Source organism: Pongo pygmaeus, chromosome 6, assembly GCF_028885625.2.
Source record: "Pongo pygmaeus isolate AG05252 chromosome 6, NHGRI_mPonPyg2-v2.0_pri, whole genome shotgun sequence".
In the NCBI taxonomy this organism is placed as follows: Eukaryota; Metazoa; Chordata; class Mammalia; order Primates; family Hominidae; genus Pongo; species Pongo pygmaeus.
Genome location: NC_072379.2, coordinates 158,276,223 through 158,292,116, shown reverse-complemented (window position 1 = coordinate 158,292,116; position 15,894 = coordinate 158,276,223). Strand labels below are relative to the sequence as shown.

General features: G+C 53.3%; 1 protein-coding gene across 3 annotated transcripts in view; it reads left to right on the top strand.

Moving 5' to 3' along the window:
* The window catches only part of VIPR2 (vasoactive intestinal peptide receptor 2), a 113,786-nt gene that overhangs the window by 33,699 nt on the left and 64,193 nt on the right, over positions 1 to 15,894 (top strand). For 2 of the 3 annotated variants that reach the window (XM_054495225.2, XM_054495224.2), the window contains exons 3-4: positions 1,590 to 1,697; positions 7,241 to 7,338. In XM_054495225.2, coding sequence (XP_054351200.1) covers positions 1,590 to 1,697; positions 7,241 to 7,338 — 206 coding nt within the window. Of the gene's footprint in view, positions 1 to 1,589; positions 1,698 to 7,240; positions 7,339 to 12,249; positions 12,617 to 15,894 lie in introns of those variants that run through there. The other variant, XM_054495226.1, reaches the window with a different exon arrangement.

Here is a 15,894-nt window from a genome sequence, read left to right as displayed (position 1 = left end):
CACCATGTTGTCCAGGCTGGTCTCACACTCCTGACCTCAAGTGATCCACCAACCTCGGCCTCCCAAAGCGCTGGGATTACAGGTGTGAGCCACCACACCCAGCCATTACTATTATCAAGGCAGAAATTTGTCATTTTGTGATAAAAAGCTGAACCTTCAAAATAATCAGACACGAAACTGCCAGAGCTTGCTGTTTTATAGGAGATGGACAGAACTTTGCTGATCACACGCAGAGTCTTCACTTGGAGGCCTAGACATCTTCACTTTCCTCTCTATCTTGTTCACTCTTGGCTAGGAACCCCATCCTGACACCTCTCCACCACGTGCCCTACACACCAGAGTTAGAGGTGCTTGGTTTATGAACTTAGCACTTAAATAACTCTACTACTTAGACTCTAAGCAGCCTTACACGGGGGCTCACGCCTGGTGAGCCCGAGGCACATCTGGAGTTTCTAGTGATGCATTTATATTTGATCACTTGTTTCGAACATTTTAAAAGAAAACCAACATTTTCTTTAAATATGTTAACATTAATGTAATATGAATTTATGCACTTATTCAAGTATTGGTATGTAATTTTATTTTATAATAAATATATTTTCACTTTTATTGAAAGTATTTAGAAACTATTTTCATCTGCAAAACTTAGTTCATGGCCAGCTTTTCAGAGACATTTCTGTATTCTTGAAAGTAAAACACTCCTGTGTTCACACCAAAGCTGTGTGTTCTCCATGGATGTATTCCTGCAGTTATTGCACAGGTCTGGGTGGCATGTGCTGAAAGGAAAACTGATGTTCGTTTGTTTGTTAGTTTTTACCGAGGCTAGCACATTGCATTTCCGATATTGAGGTTTAAGTAAGAGGTAAAATTTTAGAGGTCTCAAATATAGTATAAATACCCTGGACAAGTAGGAAAAAGTCCTGGGTTTAAACATGGATTCCATCACTGTTGTGTGATACTGAGAAGTCACTAAATGATTTGAACCTTACTGCTTTTCATCTGGAAGATAATTAATGCAATATTTTTATATCTTACCTTCACCAGGTGGTTATTAAGACCAAATAGTAGGTCTAAAAATGTTTAAGCTATGCATTATGCAAATTATTTGGTAACTCCATGAAGGTAACCTAGGATTTTGTTGCTAATAAGGCATCTTGACAGTGAAAAATCAACCAAATATTATCAAATACTTCTATTTGCTAATAATCACTGAAGTCAGATTCCACAGAAGCAGAAGCACACTTTCCCCGGGCATCTCCCTCCCCAGTGGGCCCATACACTAATACCCAGTGGTGCCCATTTCATCACACTAGCAAATGCTGATCACAAGAAGTAAGTAATGATTCTCTTAAAATTCAGAAGGTACATGGTATACATTGAATTATTCAAATGCTTTCTACCACCATAAGGTTATTCCTCCAAAGCTAATTGAGATGAACCCACACACTAACTATAGTCTCAATAATTGTGTTGGTGCAAGTGTGTTTCACAGGGAAGGAGTTTGCAAGGCAGTTATCTCATTAATGGCGTTTCTATTCGTGACGCTTCTGTCACCTTGCACCTGCCTCACTCTGCTTCTCTCCTTCCAGCCTGCAGTGGCGTCTGGGACAACATCACATGCTGGCGGCCTGCCAACGTGGGAGAGACCGTCACAGTGCCCTGCCCAAAAGTCTTCAGCAATTTTTACAGCAAAGCAGGTACTGTCCGTGGGTTGAGTTCCTGAGCTTCTCCAGGGTGTTTGCATCTGAGCGTCCATTTTTTCCATCCAAGAAGCAGGAACATCACTTTCCTTCAGGCATCTCCTGCTACCCTGGGGGTCAGGGAACAGCTGTGGCATATTGGGGTGAGTGCCCGTCTTAGGGAGCAGAAGGGCATCACCTGCCTTCAGCCAAACCCCAGAGAGCAGGGCAACTGCAGGGAAAGAATCATGGGAGACGGAGCCAAATTGGAACCAAAGCATGGGAAACATGCATGAGAGAGGAGGGGAGGCGAGAGCGGCATAAAGGAGGCTCCCCTCCTCCCGCTGAGTCGCCCTGTGAGCCCCAGAGAGCATGCTCTGGAAGTTTCTGGGAAGTGGGAAGTGTGGCACCCAGAGCCTCCATGCTCAGGGCAGAGGCCCCAGGACACACCTAGTTTATCGAACCCCCTCCCCCCGACCTCCCTGTCACCTCACAGGTTTGATGCTGCCTGGAATTTGCAGTTTCTCTGGGCTTCCAGGCTCCTCCTCTGCACCCAGGGCATGCTCCGTATGCGGTGCTGCAAATATCTCTTGGCTGAATTCTGAGAGAAGGGTTTTGTTTGTTTTTGTGAGTGATTCAGATTTTCATAGTGTGAAGAAATCTATTCAGAAAAATAGAAAACATAAGAAACATCTCGAAACAGAAAGCATAATACTTTGGAGCACTATGGAGAATTTGCTTTTATCTTGGACAGAGGTTAAAAGGTAAAGACTTTGGGAAGTAATAATGCTGTAGTGTTTTAAAGCAGAGTTTTGGAAAAGAGATTGGGACAGAGGAGAAGGAGATTCCGAAAAGAAGATTTTGACTTTCTCACCCCAAGTTGCCAGGAAAGCAGCCTGAAGGTAGGGACCATGCTTGCGTTAGCATCATTGCCCACCCCTGAGTTAGAACCTAAGTCACTTTAGATGACCTGAACTTTAAGAACTGTTCCCTCCAATCAGTAGCATCTGTACTGAGCAGCTTGGGCTGCATCCATTCTCCTGGCGATCTGGAGGGAATTGTTATGGACTCTGGCTTTTCCTAGTCAATGGCATGGTTCTGAGGCTTCCAGAAAGCACCTAGCAGCCTGGTAGTTTGCACATTAGCAAACACCAGAATCCAGTCCAGCCTCTGCCAGACAGAAGCTCTAGCCCTGCCTGGAAGCATCCTGCCGCCCCCTGTGAGAATGAAAACTCCCAGTTGGTTTTGGGTTAAATGCTTATTCCACCTTTTTTCCAAGCAGGCAGCATGACACCACCTTGCTATTGTGAGGAAACGTGGTGTTTCCCCAAGTCTGGGCACTTGAGTAGTCGCAGCTAGATGATCTGAAATGCAGGGGAAATATGCTTCTACTTTTTCAACTGATCACAAAAACATGAGCTATGCGAGGACATGCACAAACTGTGGACAGATGGTCCCCATGGAATGTCTGCATGGAATTCATCTCTGGGGCATTAAATGGGCATCCTTTGCAAATACTTAAAGAGATGTGGATGCGACTGGGGGCCGAGCAGGGCTGGGGTGAAGCCACCTGGCATCGTACCACAGAGGCTGAGGCTTCAGAGACTAAATTCAGCAGGATAACTGTAGAGTCTTAGAATGAAATGAAAGTCAGGCTTGCGTCTGCATGGTGCTCGGTGGTCTACAGAACACTCTACACATGTGATGGCTGCTCCTCCCATGATCTGTAAGGAAAGCTGGGTCATAGAACACACGTGGAATCATTTCTGCCCACAAACCCAGATGTTCCAGAAATAAGTCACCATTCTAATGAAACGTTTTCTCTTTTGATTTCTCATCCTTCCAGCAGGTGAGAGGTTTGGGGGCTGTCTGTCCTACGCTAAGCAGGTGGCCTCTGGGCATCGTCACGTGTGCCCGGCACTGTGCATCGTCACAGTGACCAGTACACTGGCGCCCTGTGTCTCTGTGCCAGGCGGGACCCTGGGCCCTGTCCAGAAGCAGTGGGCAGCTCCTTCTCCAGGTCCTAACCCCTGCCCTGCAGCAGTTCCAGAAGCAGTGGGCAGCTCCTTCCCCAGGTCCTAACCCTGCCCTGCAGCGGTTCCAGAAGCAGCGGGCAGCTCCTTCAGGTCCTAACCCTGCCCTGCAGCAGTTCCAGAAGCAGTGGGCAGCTCCTTCCCCAGGTCCTAACCCTGCCCTGCAGCAGCGGGACCCGGGATGCAAGTCCTCTTCCCACCCGGGCTGGACTTCACCACTGCTGCTTGGGGAAAGCTGTGAGGATTAGGTGCTTCAGACATTTCCTGCCCCCATCCCCTCCAGGAGGCAATGAGCCAACTCTCTGCATAGAGGGCAACAAAGGAAGCAGGGAGCCGGGGTGAGAGGCACGAGGACTCATCACCGGGAGGACAGCCTTCTAAGAGCAGCTGCTGTTCATGCCCCATGCTCAGGGCCCAGGAGGCCGCTCTGACAGCTGTGTGCCGACCTTTCTCCCTTGACTTTCTTTCTGTGTTTCCAGTTGCTCCTGGTGCTCACCTGCCAATTCTGCATGGCACTGTTTTAGCCAGACCCAGGGCAGCAGCTCAGCCACCCATCCAGCACAGGTGTAGGGCCAGGTGTGGTTCTGAGCCTTTAAAGGGGCATGAGCACATCCCCCAGTGGAGGATGATGTAGGCTCGTGGGGCTTGGAATAGTCGCTGAGAAGCACTGAAGCCCTAAGGGAGACCTTCAAGTATTCGTCATCCTGCAAGTGGGCGAGAGCGTGCCCCCGCCCCCCACAACCTTTCTCTGCCCCTCCCCCGCCTCTCTCTGCCCCTCCCCCGCCTCTCTCTGCAAGTTGCCACCTCAGTCATTTCCTGTCCTTCCACATCTGCCCCATGTGTCTCAGGAGTGAGAAGTCAGAAAGGATAAAGAACCTGTGAGGGAATCTGCGCTTCATAGAATGACTTACTGACTTAGTTTGTGGAGTTTTATTTCAGCATCTTCTTTGCATTGGTAAACACTGATCTCCTGTAGGAAGGATAAAAGGCTGCACCTCGCAGAGGATGAGTGACAGGCTCAGCTCCCACCGAGGTCCTGGCTTCCAGGCTCAGGATAGGGGCCTGCAGGTGCCCTGCTCAGGTGAGAGCCAGGCTGTCAGGTGTGGTGCTTGGCCCATCACTCACCAGTGTGACTTTGGACAAGTGACACGACTTCCTCAGCCTTGGCCATCTCATCTCTGAGATTAATTGGAGAGCTGCCTCCTGTGGTGTCAGGATTAACTGGGCTGATGCAAGCACAGAGCCCGGTGTTCCTGAGGGCTCAGTGAGTCGTAGCAGCCATACCACATAACTAGTATTATTATAATAACTATTATGAGTGCTGTTCCTGAGTCTGTGGTGGGCACATCATTTATCTTTGTGGACCTGTCTCCTTGTCTGCACAATGGGGCTGTGGGACCAGGTCTCTAGGAGTCTTGCCTGCTTTAGGGCTCTGTTTTGCCTCTACCGTGTACGGGGTTTCTGCAGCTAAGAGGCCCCCAGACCCCGCTGGGGCTCCCTGTGTGAGTTGTGGGCCTTGTAGTCAGAGCCCCTGGTTGGTGATGGTGTCGGGGTGCCAGTGGGCAGGGCTGGCCCTGTGGCCTTGCTGAGACCAGTCTCCCACCCCACTCCTCCCCAGTACAGCCAGAGCCTGGCCCAGCCCTCTCTCTGCCTCTCATCACTGCAGGACAAGAATCATGCACGCACCCCACTCAGAAACTACTGAGTCTTCAAAGCCTTGTTTTCCCTTCCTGTAAAATGGGAACAGCAGCGCCCACCAAGTCTGTCTTGCAGGGTTGTCTTGAAATTAAAAAGTCATGGGAGTGAAAATATTTGCTAAATATTTTCCCAGGCAGGAAGACAGGGGCTCCGTTCTGGCTGCGCCGGGAGTGCATGGAGGGGTCTGGCCTCCTGGGCTCTGCTGTGGGGGTGATCCTGACACCATGCAGCCATGCCTGGGGCAAGGCTGGCACGGCATTCAGTGCCTTGTTTTATTCTTACGGCTCGGACACCTTCGAGAGCTTTATCACTTACTGTTCTGTGTGGCCATCTGCTAAGGACACACACAAATAAAAGGAACATTGAATTTCTGAGCTTACATATGATTTTAGTTCCTAGGAGCAAAAGATGAGATTGTAAGGGAACAACTGCCTTGGTTTCCCACAATTAAACTGTAATTCCGCCATCCTTTCTTCCAACACCAGTGGCCAAATGGAGCCTGCCCTACTGGGTCACGATTGGTGGTGAGGGCCTGGCCGGGAGGAGGGAGGGTGCTGTCAGGAACTGCGCAGGCTGGGCACCCGGTCACCATTGGTGGCGAGGGTGCTGGCCGGGAGGAGGGAGGGTGCTGTCAGGAACTGCGCAGGCTGGGCACCCGGTCACCATTGGTGGCGAGGGTGCTGGCCGGGAGGAGGGAGGGTGCTGTCATGAACTGGGCGGGGCACTGTCATCGTCGGTGGTGAGGGCCTGGCTGGAAGGAGGGAGGGTGCTGTCAGGAGGAGGGAGGGTGCTGTTGGGAGGAGGGAGGGTGCTGTCAGGAATGGAGCAGGGCAGGCACCCAGTCACTGGTGGCGGTGAGGGCCTGGCTGGGAAGATGGAGGGTGCTGTCAGGAGGAGGGAGGGTGCTGTCGGGAGGAGGGAGGGTGCTGTTGGGAGAAGGGAGGGTGCCGTCGGGAGGAGGAAGGGTGCTGTCAGGAGGAGGGAGGGTGCTGTCAGGAACTGGAGCAGGCGGAGTACCCGGTCACCGTCAGTGGTGAGGGCCTGGCTGGGAGGAGGGAGGGCGTTGCTGGGAGGAGGGAGGGTGCTTCCGGGAGGAGGGAGGGTGCTGTCAGGAACTGGGCCGGGCACCTGGTCACCATCAGTGGAAAGGGTGCTGGCCAGGAGGAAGGAGGGTGCTGTCGGGAACTGGAGCAGGCGGGACACCTTGTCACCATAGTGCTGTCGGGAACTGGAGCAGGCGGGGCATCTGGTCACCGTCAGTGGCAAGGGTGCTGGCCGGGAGGAGGGAGGGTGCTGTCGGGAACTGGAGCAGGCGGGACACCTTGTCACCGTCAGTGGCGAGGGTGCTGGCCAGGAGGAGGGAGGGTGCTGTCCGGAACTGGAGCAGGCGGGGTACCCGGTCACCATCGGTGGTGAGGGCCTGGCCGGGAGGAGGGAGGGTGCTGTCAGGAACTGGGGCAGGCCGGGCACCTGGCTCCAGGACGGCCAGGGCTTGGCTATAAATATCACTTATGGTGGCAGAACCTAAGAGTCTGTTAAGAATTTTCATTCTGCCCCAAAAGAACTACACTTACAGTTGCGGTAATTAGGACTTATGACACAGTGCATTCACTCATATCTCAGGTCCCGCCAGCCCCAAGAGGTAACCTGCTGGCCAGGTCACATGGACTAGGAGACCAAGGAAGGCTTTTTGAGTGGCAGTCCTGTCTCCTAGCTACCCCTAGGTGTGGGAAGCATTTTAAGAGAGCACGGGCTCAGCACGGACTAAGGTTCCTTCTAAGGCCAGTTTTCATGGACTTCCAGATAAAATATCTGAACTTCACTTTCCAGGAAACATAAGCAAAAACTGTACGAGTGACGGATGGTCGGAGACATTCCCAGATTTCGTCGATGCCTGTGGCTACAGCGACCCGGAGGATGAGAGCAAGGTAGGCTCCTGTGTGGTGCTACGGTGGTGAGGTTCCACTTCCTAACACTGCACCAGCAGCCCCCTCCTGCCCTGCAAGAATTATGTAGATTTTTCCCCTAAATAATCCTCTAAGTACCAACGCTACTTCCCGCTTTCCAAGTTAAGGAAAGTCCCTGCCGACACTTGGGATTGTTTGATTGTTCCGTCATTTTGCAGGCAGGGAAAGGCTGGTTTTCTTGGCCTGCTGTGTGCGTGTCTGGGAGATGGTGAGGAGAACCCGAGAGTGGCCCCACCTGCCTGAAAGTTACTTTTCAGATGGGTCCTGGAGAGCACGCCCTTTCCGCATTTGGATTTCTTGTCCCATTTAAGATTTTGCCACATTCTGGGGCATTGAGAAGTCAGTGCCATGGTTTCCTGAGCCCTGAGCCTGCAGCAGAAGATGTGACCACATTAGAGTGTCTTTTCAAGCTAAGAGATCCAGCTTGTCCGCCACCAAGAGGCGTCTGGGAGCAGGGGTCCCAGGATGAGTTGGGGACCCCCCCATCCGGGCTGCACAAACTTGCTGCAGTGATCTGGAGCTCTCGGGTGTTATGTCCACTGTGAACCCTTCTGCAGGGCTATCTTTCAGTAATGAAGATGTTTCTCCCGAGTGTGGGATGTGTGGCCTTAAGCTCTGCTCCAGTCCATCCGTGCAAACTTCCCCAGCTCTGCCTCAGGTGGCTGCTTCTCCTGAGGGCTCACTCTGCGCTACGTCTACCTGTGGTTTATCACCAGACAGACCTCCATCCTTCCCAGCAGCCCTGGCAGCACCGGTGGGTGGGGGGCGCCGTACCAACCCGCAGCCAGAGGTGTGTGCAGAGTGTGCTCCCTGCACAGGGCGAGGCAGGTGGCAGGGGATGCATTGGAGGCTGCTCTAAGGAGCCCCGGGAAGTATCGGGCTCCCCACATGCAAATGTTCTCCTACAAGCCCACAGCATTCCAGGCGAAAGCATCAGCCTGTGGGCCGATCACCTCCTGCCCTGACTCTGCTCCGTCTGCCCCTCCTGGAGGTGTGGCCAGCTTGTGGGCCGATCACCTCCTGCCCTGACCCTGCTCCGCCTGCCCCTCCTGGAGGTGTGGCTTCTGCCCTCTGGGCCCCCAGGGGATGGTGGCAATGCTGCCTGGCTGCCTCTTGGGAGAATGAGCCAAACTTTCTCACAGAGGCTTCCTTTGCTCACTTCTGTAAGATTCACAACTCTAAGCCAGTTCTTTCTCCACCAAATTATTAAACCCTAGGAAAGGAAGTATCTTATACAGTAACCAATATCCCAACGATTAGAAGGTAAAACTCCTGACCCATGGTATATGGGTCATTTTCACACTGCTGATAAAGACGTATCTGAGACTGGGTAATTTATAAGAAACAGAGCTTTGATGGACTCACAGTTCCGTGTGGCTGAGGAGGCCTCACAATCATGGCAGAAGGTGAAAGGCATGTCTTACATGGCAGCAGGCGAAAGAGAGAATCAGAGCCAAGCGAAAAGGGAAACCCCTTATCAAACCATCAGATCTTGTGAGACCCATTCACTACCACAGGAACAGTCGGGGGGAACCGCCTCGTCAGATCCCGTGAGACCCGTTCACTACCACAGGAACAGTCGGGGGAACCGCCTGCATGATTCAATTACCTCCCACTGTGTCCCTCCCACAACACGTTGGAATTACGGAAGCTACAATTCAAGATGAGATGTGGGTGGGGACACAGGAAAACCATATCACATGGCCAGCGGATAAGGTGGTAGTGGCTGACATTGGCGGGTGTTACTGTGAGCCCACTGTCATTGTGTTACTTCAGTTAGGCTTGAAAACAACTCACTGCATGGATGGAGAAGCTGAGGCTTAGGGGAGTGGTGAGGTGTGCTCCCCACTGGTGAGCAGCCACAGCCAGGCCCCAGTAGTCTGATTCCCATGCAGTCTGCTTGTTGCCATCTGGTCGGGACAGCTCCTGGTCCTACCGCCCTCGCTGAGTGGGTTGAAGGCACCTGCAGGAGCCGCCCGGCTGGGGACCACATTGACCTGTGGGCCCGTCTAAGATGCACTGTCCCCCATGGCATCCAGTGGAGTTGAAAGAAGACTGAGTTGAGTGTTGGGGGCCCAGCTCTGGCGCGCATGGCTGTGAGCCCTTGAGGAAGGTCCTCAGGGAGGGTCCTGGGGCGCATGGCTGCACCCAGCTCAGCCAGGGAGAGGGGGAACATTGTAGCCTCTGTCATCACACACCATGGCTGACAGCTGGCTCTGGTGTGTGAAATCACAGCAGTGACAATACCATCTGCCCCAGGCTTCCATAGGAAAGGGAGCGGCCAGGGGTCTCTGGGCCTTCTGTGGCCTGGGGGGGATTTCAAGGTCCAGGTGGGATCCCCAGTGTGTTGGAGGCACCACCTCTGAGTCTTCATCTTCATCTGCACCTGGCCGGCAGCTGTGCCTGGGAGACATTAGGACAGAGGTGCTGGTGAAGAGCAGAGACCAAGCCCCCCAGCAGCGTCACCCAGAGCCCCGTATGTGCAGGCTCCGTCGTTCATTCTCTCCTTCCTTTATTCACTCCATGAATAAGCATTCCCTGAGAACCTCCGTTCTGAGCCCCCCTGGGTTATAAAGAGTGACGTGGATCTGGGAGGCAGTGACAGCCGCCGCCTGCTGTGGCAGTGTCAGCCCACAGAGTCATGCCCAAGCTCCTTATCTCCTGTGTCCTCCTGGGCACACCCTGCGAGGCATCCCAGGGACACGTGGCAAGCTCTTCTGGGTCCATTGGTCCTTCATCAAGGCCCATAACTAAACCCTGCCTGCGTGAGAATAGTGGCTCTGTGATCCCCTGATGCTTTGCTGTTTAGTCTGAAGAACTATTTTTCTTCTTAATTAAACATTTCAGAGATTCTGCAAATATTATAAGTGCATATTCACTGCTAAGGGATTAGAAAGTCAAAATATTTTAAAGTGAGAAAGCAAAGAAAAGGATGGCACAAAACCAAAATGAATAATTTTTCTTCCTGTTGCAGTTTCTGCTCGTTGAATACTTGGAATACTTGGTGGGTTTAGGGACTCGCTTCCAAGATGAAGCGACGGCACATAGCACAGGCGGTTCTGGAGGCTGCAAGCGCCAGAACAGGCCCCAGGCAGCCACGGGTGGACATGCACAGCCCTGGGCTGGCTCTGCCCGCCGGCAAGTGCAGGGCTGCCTGGGAGCTGAACTGAACAGAGTTTCTCCTGCCCGGAGCTCACGCTTCGTCCCATCAGGCCCACTTGCTTCCCAGATTCACATTTTTAGTTGTGTTTCCTGCTTGCACAGGGCCAAAGTCTGCCCTGGGTGTTGTGTGTGCAATCATTATTGTTTATTGTTTTCAAAATTAATTAAATTCGAGAAAAAAAATTAGCCTCCACAGAAGCCACAGACTTGGCTACATGTGTGAGGGAATCAGCAGAGATGTGGGTGTGGGAGCCCCTGGGAGGAGAAGGGCTCTGGGGACCAGAGGGCTCTAGGGCAGCCCCGGGCGCTGCTGAGCAGCTGCATCTCATCTGAACCCGGAGCCCGAGGGTCTGTACGGGCCTTGGCCTTTATTTGGGGTCTCACCTGCTGCAATCAGATCCGGAAGCAGATACACCAGCCAGGGATCAGTCTCCCTATCTAAGGTCTTCCCATCTGTGTCCTCCTCCCGCCAAGACCAGCTTTCAGGCCTGGGGGAGTCTTAGGTCTTCACTGAGTAAAGGGTTTTATCCACAGTGTATCAAGGAGCAACGGCCCCAGCCCTTGCCCTCCACAGCTGCTCCTCTCCGCCTGCCCACCCGCACTTCGCCGTAAGCCACAGTTCTCGAGCAACACCACCAGCAGACTGAGGGCTCGGGATCACCAAGCGTGGAAGGCTCCCGGAGCCATGTGCTGGGGCCCGATCGCCCGGCCCTGCCCTGCCCTTCATCCCATCACAACCCTTCTGTGCTGATGGGTGGGGGCCGGGGTTCCCACTGCGTGGAACACAGAATGGCTCAGGCAGAGGACGGGAGCGGCAGCAGCCGGGCTGGTGTGAGGCTGGGGATTCCGCTTACCCCGGCAGGGCTCAGGCTTCCAAGAGGCCACGGAGGAGCTCGTGGGACTCATCGTGGTGTGGGCTCTGGCCCAGTGGGTCTGTATGGGGGCTGAGACCCTGCCTTTCCAGCATGTTCCCAGCTGGTACCAGTTGGAGTCAGAGCCTGGAATCCTTACACGAGAGGCCAGAAGCCTTGGCCTCAGCAGTCCAGGCCTGAGAACCCGCCCAGCTGTCACTCACTGATGGCTGAGTGACTTTGCACAAAGCCCTGTGCCCGCCTTGTCCCACTCCTGGGATCAGACCCAGAAATTTCAGTCTGTGTGTCCCAACTGGCTACAATTGCTGCTCAGCTTCTGAAAGGTGCCTCTTCAAGCCTGTTTCTTGAAACAAGACACTGAAAAGCACACTTTGTGTCAAAAGGTCAAAGGGAGTGGGAATTCTCCTTGGTGATTTGGATTTCATCTTGGGCACCGATGAAAGAGCACTGAGTGGGGGCTTCCCTCTTTGAGTCAGGGTCAGGCAGAGGCAACGCAGTCGAATCTCTAAGACCCTGGGCACTCACAGCTCTGCCGTTGCTTCTGTGGTGGAGGTGGCCAGGGTGGAGTGTGGCGTTCCCGGGAATGGACCCAGCAGCACACCGTGGTGGGCACGCGAGGTGGCCGGCTCCCGTAAGTCTTCCGTGTTACATACTTGTTAACTCCGTTCTTACATAAAGAGCACGTCTGCTAAATTTAGCCAAGAGAACTGTTTGGCATTTCGGCCTTCCCATGCTTCAAGTGCACACATTTCTTCCGAGTTACGCCACATCCCTAAAAATAAGCCTCTGCCCTCCTCCAGCACTCAGGCCACCGCGGTGACTCGTTCCCACTGATGGCAAACTTCACTCCCCAGGGCTCCTATCCCTGGTGACAAAGATCACAGCAGCTGGCACTGCAGATGCCTTTGTGGGAGGCACCATCTGATCATCCTGCCAACCCTCCTACAACCCTGCAAGGACACACCAGCCTCCCAGGGTGCCAGGAGGAGCCTGGCAGAGACCCCCAGAGCAGCCTGCCCCAAATCACCTCTGAAAGCAGCAGCATTTCTGAAGGAAGCCTCCCCTCATGGTCCTCAGGCCCAGCAGGTGCCAAGCTCGGTGCCAGCCCCGAGGGCATTGGCTTGAGTGATGGGAACGGGGACAGCAAGGCGGCCACGGACAGGGTGGGCTCGGCCATGGGCACAGTACTGCGGAAGCATCCCGAGGTGGGTCAGGATGAGAGCTGGGCCTGTGGCTGCTGCAGGGCCCACGAGACAGACCTCAGGCAGGGGCAGAAATCTGGCCACAGGCAGAAATCATTCAGCAGTCACCTGGCACAACCAGACAGGATTATGAGCACTTTTCTGCTGTTTAGTTTTAACCTGTGCATGTGATGCTTAATACTTTCCAAATAAATGAATGAGTCTTTTCAGGGCCAAAGGAGACACAGAACCAGGGAAGGCGGTTAAAAAGGAAATGCACGGATATGCTGGTGCCTAGGGACGGCGATTAGGTCTCCAAGTTCTTTAAGTTCTAAAGGAATCCGCTAGGGAAGATTCTCCTAATGGGAGGGAGATGAAGGTGAAGGAATTAGAGGTCCACGTGATCAGGAAGGTGGAAGGATGGAGGAGCACACCAGGATGATGTGCAGCACACCAGGATGATGTGCAGCACACCAGGATGATGTGCAGCACACCAGGATGATGTGCAGCACACCAGGATGATGTGCAGCACACCAGGATGATGTGCAGCACACCAGGATGATGTGCAGCACACCAGGATGATGTGCAGCACACCAGGATGATGTGCAGCACACCAGGATGATGTGCAGCACACCAGGATGATGTGCAGCACACCAGGATGATGTGCAGCACACCAGGATGATGTGCAGCACGGGACAGCGGACCTGTAGGAAACACAGTGGTGCACCAGGCGCTTCTGGGCGTGGAGCTGGCCAATGCCGGAGGAGGGGAGGTACAGCCTTGGAGGACGGACCATCCAAGGCAGCAGGGTCTGCACACCAGGTTCCGCATGAAGGAGTGTGTGGCCCCGGGCAGGGGTTGAAACTCTCCCGGTCTCGATGGATAGGAGGTCTGTCTTTGGGCTCAGCAGCCTTGGGTGGGATCCCCGGCGTTGTGCTCTGGGGAAGGGTCCAGCCTCCCTGCTGCTCCCCTTAAGGAGAGGTCTGTATGTGGGCGGCAGATGTTCAGCTTGGGCACCCAGCAGCTGGCTCTTGGGCCCCACAGGTGGTTGGGGCGGGGGCACTGCTTCCAAGAAGGTGTGCGCCCTGCAGCTTGTTGCCAAGAGCCCCCCGGGAGCCTCCAGATCATACACCACACACCACACTGGCCCCTCCAGGACACACAGCACATGCTCCAGGACTCAGCATTTATGGTCCTAAGAAACAACTGAATTAAAGAAAGTGTGGAAACCCAAATTTCAGGGTTCTAGGGAGGTCTGTTAAAGACTTAAAAAAAGAAAGAGAGAGAAGGAAGAGTTTTGAAGGAATTCACCTACTGCCTGTCAGGTCGGCACCAACTGTCACATCCGTGTGATTTGGAACCTGGATAGGAGCACGGGCTCTTGGAGACCATTGTGGGCAGGATAGCGGCCAAGGGGGCAGAACAGCAGGGCCTTGAGCCTGGGGCTCCTGGTGACACTCCTATTCCCCCTCTTAATAGTCCTTTTGCTCTATTTTCTGCTTTTTCAAAAATAAGAATATATTGGTTTTATATTTACAAAAATCAAATTTTAAGTACTAAAAAAACCACTTAAATTTATACGAGCTTTGCCTTTGAACCCCAGACTTTGTCAGTACAAAGAGGAAACTCAGTTGTCACATTCTCTTTGCTGTATCTTTCTTAGAAGCTGTTTTGAAGTTAGTTGCAAGAACAGGGCCAGGTTCCCCGACTGTGAGCCCCGTCACCGGCTGTGAGCGTTTGCCCGGCCCTCACACTGGGTGTGTGCAGCACACAGTCACTTGAGGGTGGGTTGCACACATGCCTTTTCACCCCTTAAATGTTAGAGAATCCCCTAAAAGCAGGGCTGGTCTCTTAAATCTCTTCAGTAGTGTCATCAAATTTAGGAAATGTCCCATTTTCACTAACGCTGTCATCTGATTTGCTGTCTCGGCTCCGATTTCATAGACTCCAAGCCAGGATAGCGCGCTGTGTGTGGTTATGATGGCTCCCTGGCTTTAATCTGGGACTCTCCCCAGCCCCTCTCCATCTCTGTGGCCGTGATGCCCTCAGAGACCTCGGCCCTCTCATTTCACGAAGTGGCTCTGCTGGGGTCTGTCTGATGTCTCCTTAGGACTAGGTTCAGGAGATCTGCCAGGCACATGTTTTAAAGCAAATTACGAATATTTGCTAGCAAAGCAAAGGCCCCCACTTCCTAGGTCAGTTGCCTTTTTTAATCCTAAGCTCTATGCATGAACTAGGTCTCAATGGGATAAAAAGCTCCAAATGTCTCTGACTGTTTCTGTACTTCAGAAATGTCATGTTTGGATTTTAAAAGAAAATAAGTTATCCCTCTAACTTGGACACACTACAAAGGAAACACGTGGCTTAAAATAAGGCGTGTAGCACAGGATGGAGTCGCACTGATTACGGGCTGTCTGCCTCACAGCCGTGTACACGCAGGATCTTCCTCTTTAAAACGTCACCACCAGAGCTGGATGCCACCCTGCAAAGAAGCTGTGAAATCACACTGCAATTATCACCGCAGGCTCACTTGGGGTAACAGCAGTGCACACTCTTCTCTGGGAAACCAGCCCTTATTCAGAGGAGGAACAGGAGCCACCCAAGGATGTCTCTGCTGCTCCCCCAGGGAGAGCGGTGCCTGTGCACGTGGCCACGGCCTGAGCCTCCCAGCAGCTCTGGTTCCTGAGTGCCAGCCCTGGCTGACGGGTCAGGGGCTCCAAGGGCTCCTGAGGGCTGAGCTTAGCTAGTGGCTGATGTCAGAAGCAGCCATGGGCTCAACTTTCCATGGGCCTTGGGCACTCTCTGGCCTGTGTCTAAATGATGTCCCCATTCCTCGGACAGCAAGATTTAAGGGGCAAGATTCCACGTGCTCATCAGAGACCCCATGGCCTCTTCCTCTGCTGAGTCTGGAAATGAAGCCACAGGTTTCACATCCCAGATGGCAGAGGCGAGGCCCTGGCTCCCCTGGGGATGGAGCAGAGGGGAGGAGCCTCCCCTGTGGAAAATGAGACCAGGGCTGCAGTGAGAGACCATCCCCTCCTCTGCATCTCTCCTCTTGGGGCCTCTTAAATGATTTGGAAATCTTTCCCCTAAAAATTGAGTCTTTCCTTGAGAGGTCAAGGCAGACTTTCCCATCACAGATGTGAGCCCGTTCCCCATCCTACCCTTCAGCTTCCTGCTCCCTTTCCATCACCCAGACATGACCACCAGCCCTGAAAGAGGGAGTCACAAGGGGCGCCCGTCAGCACCGGGCACGGGGTGGCCATTGTTCAGAAGACTCAGGGTCCCTGCGGGGCCTCTCC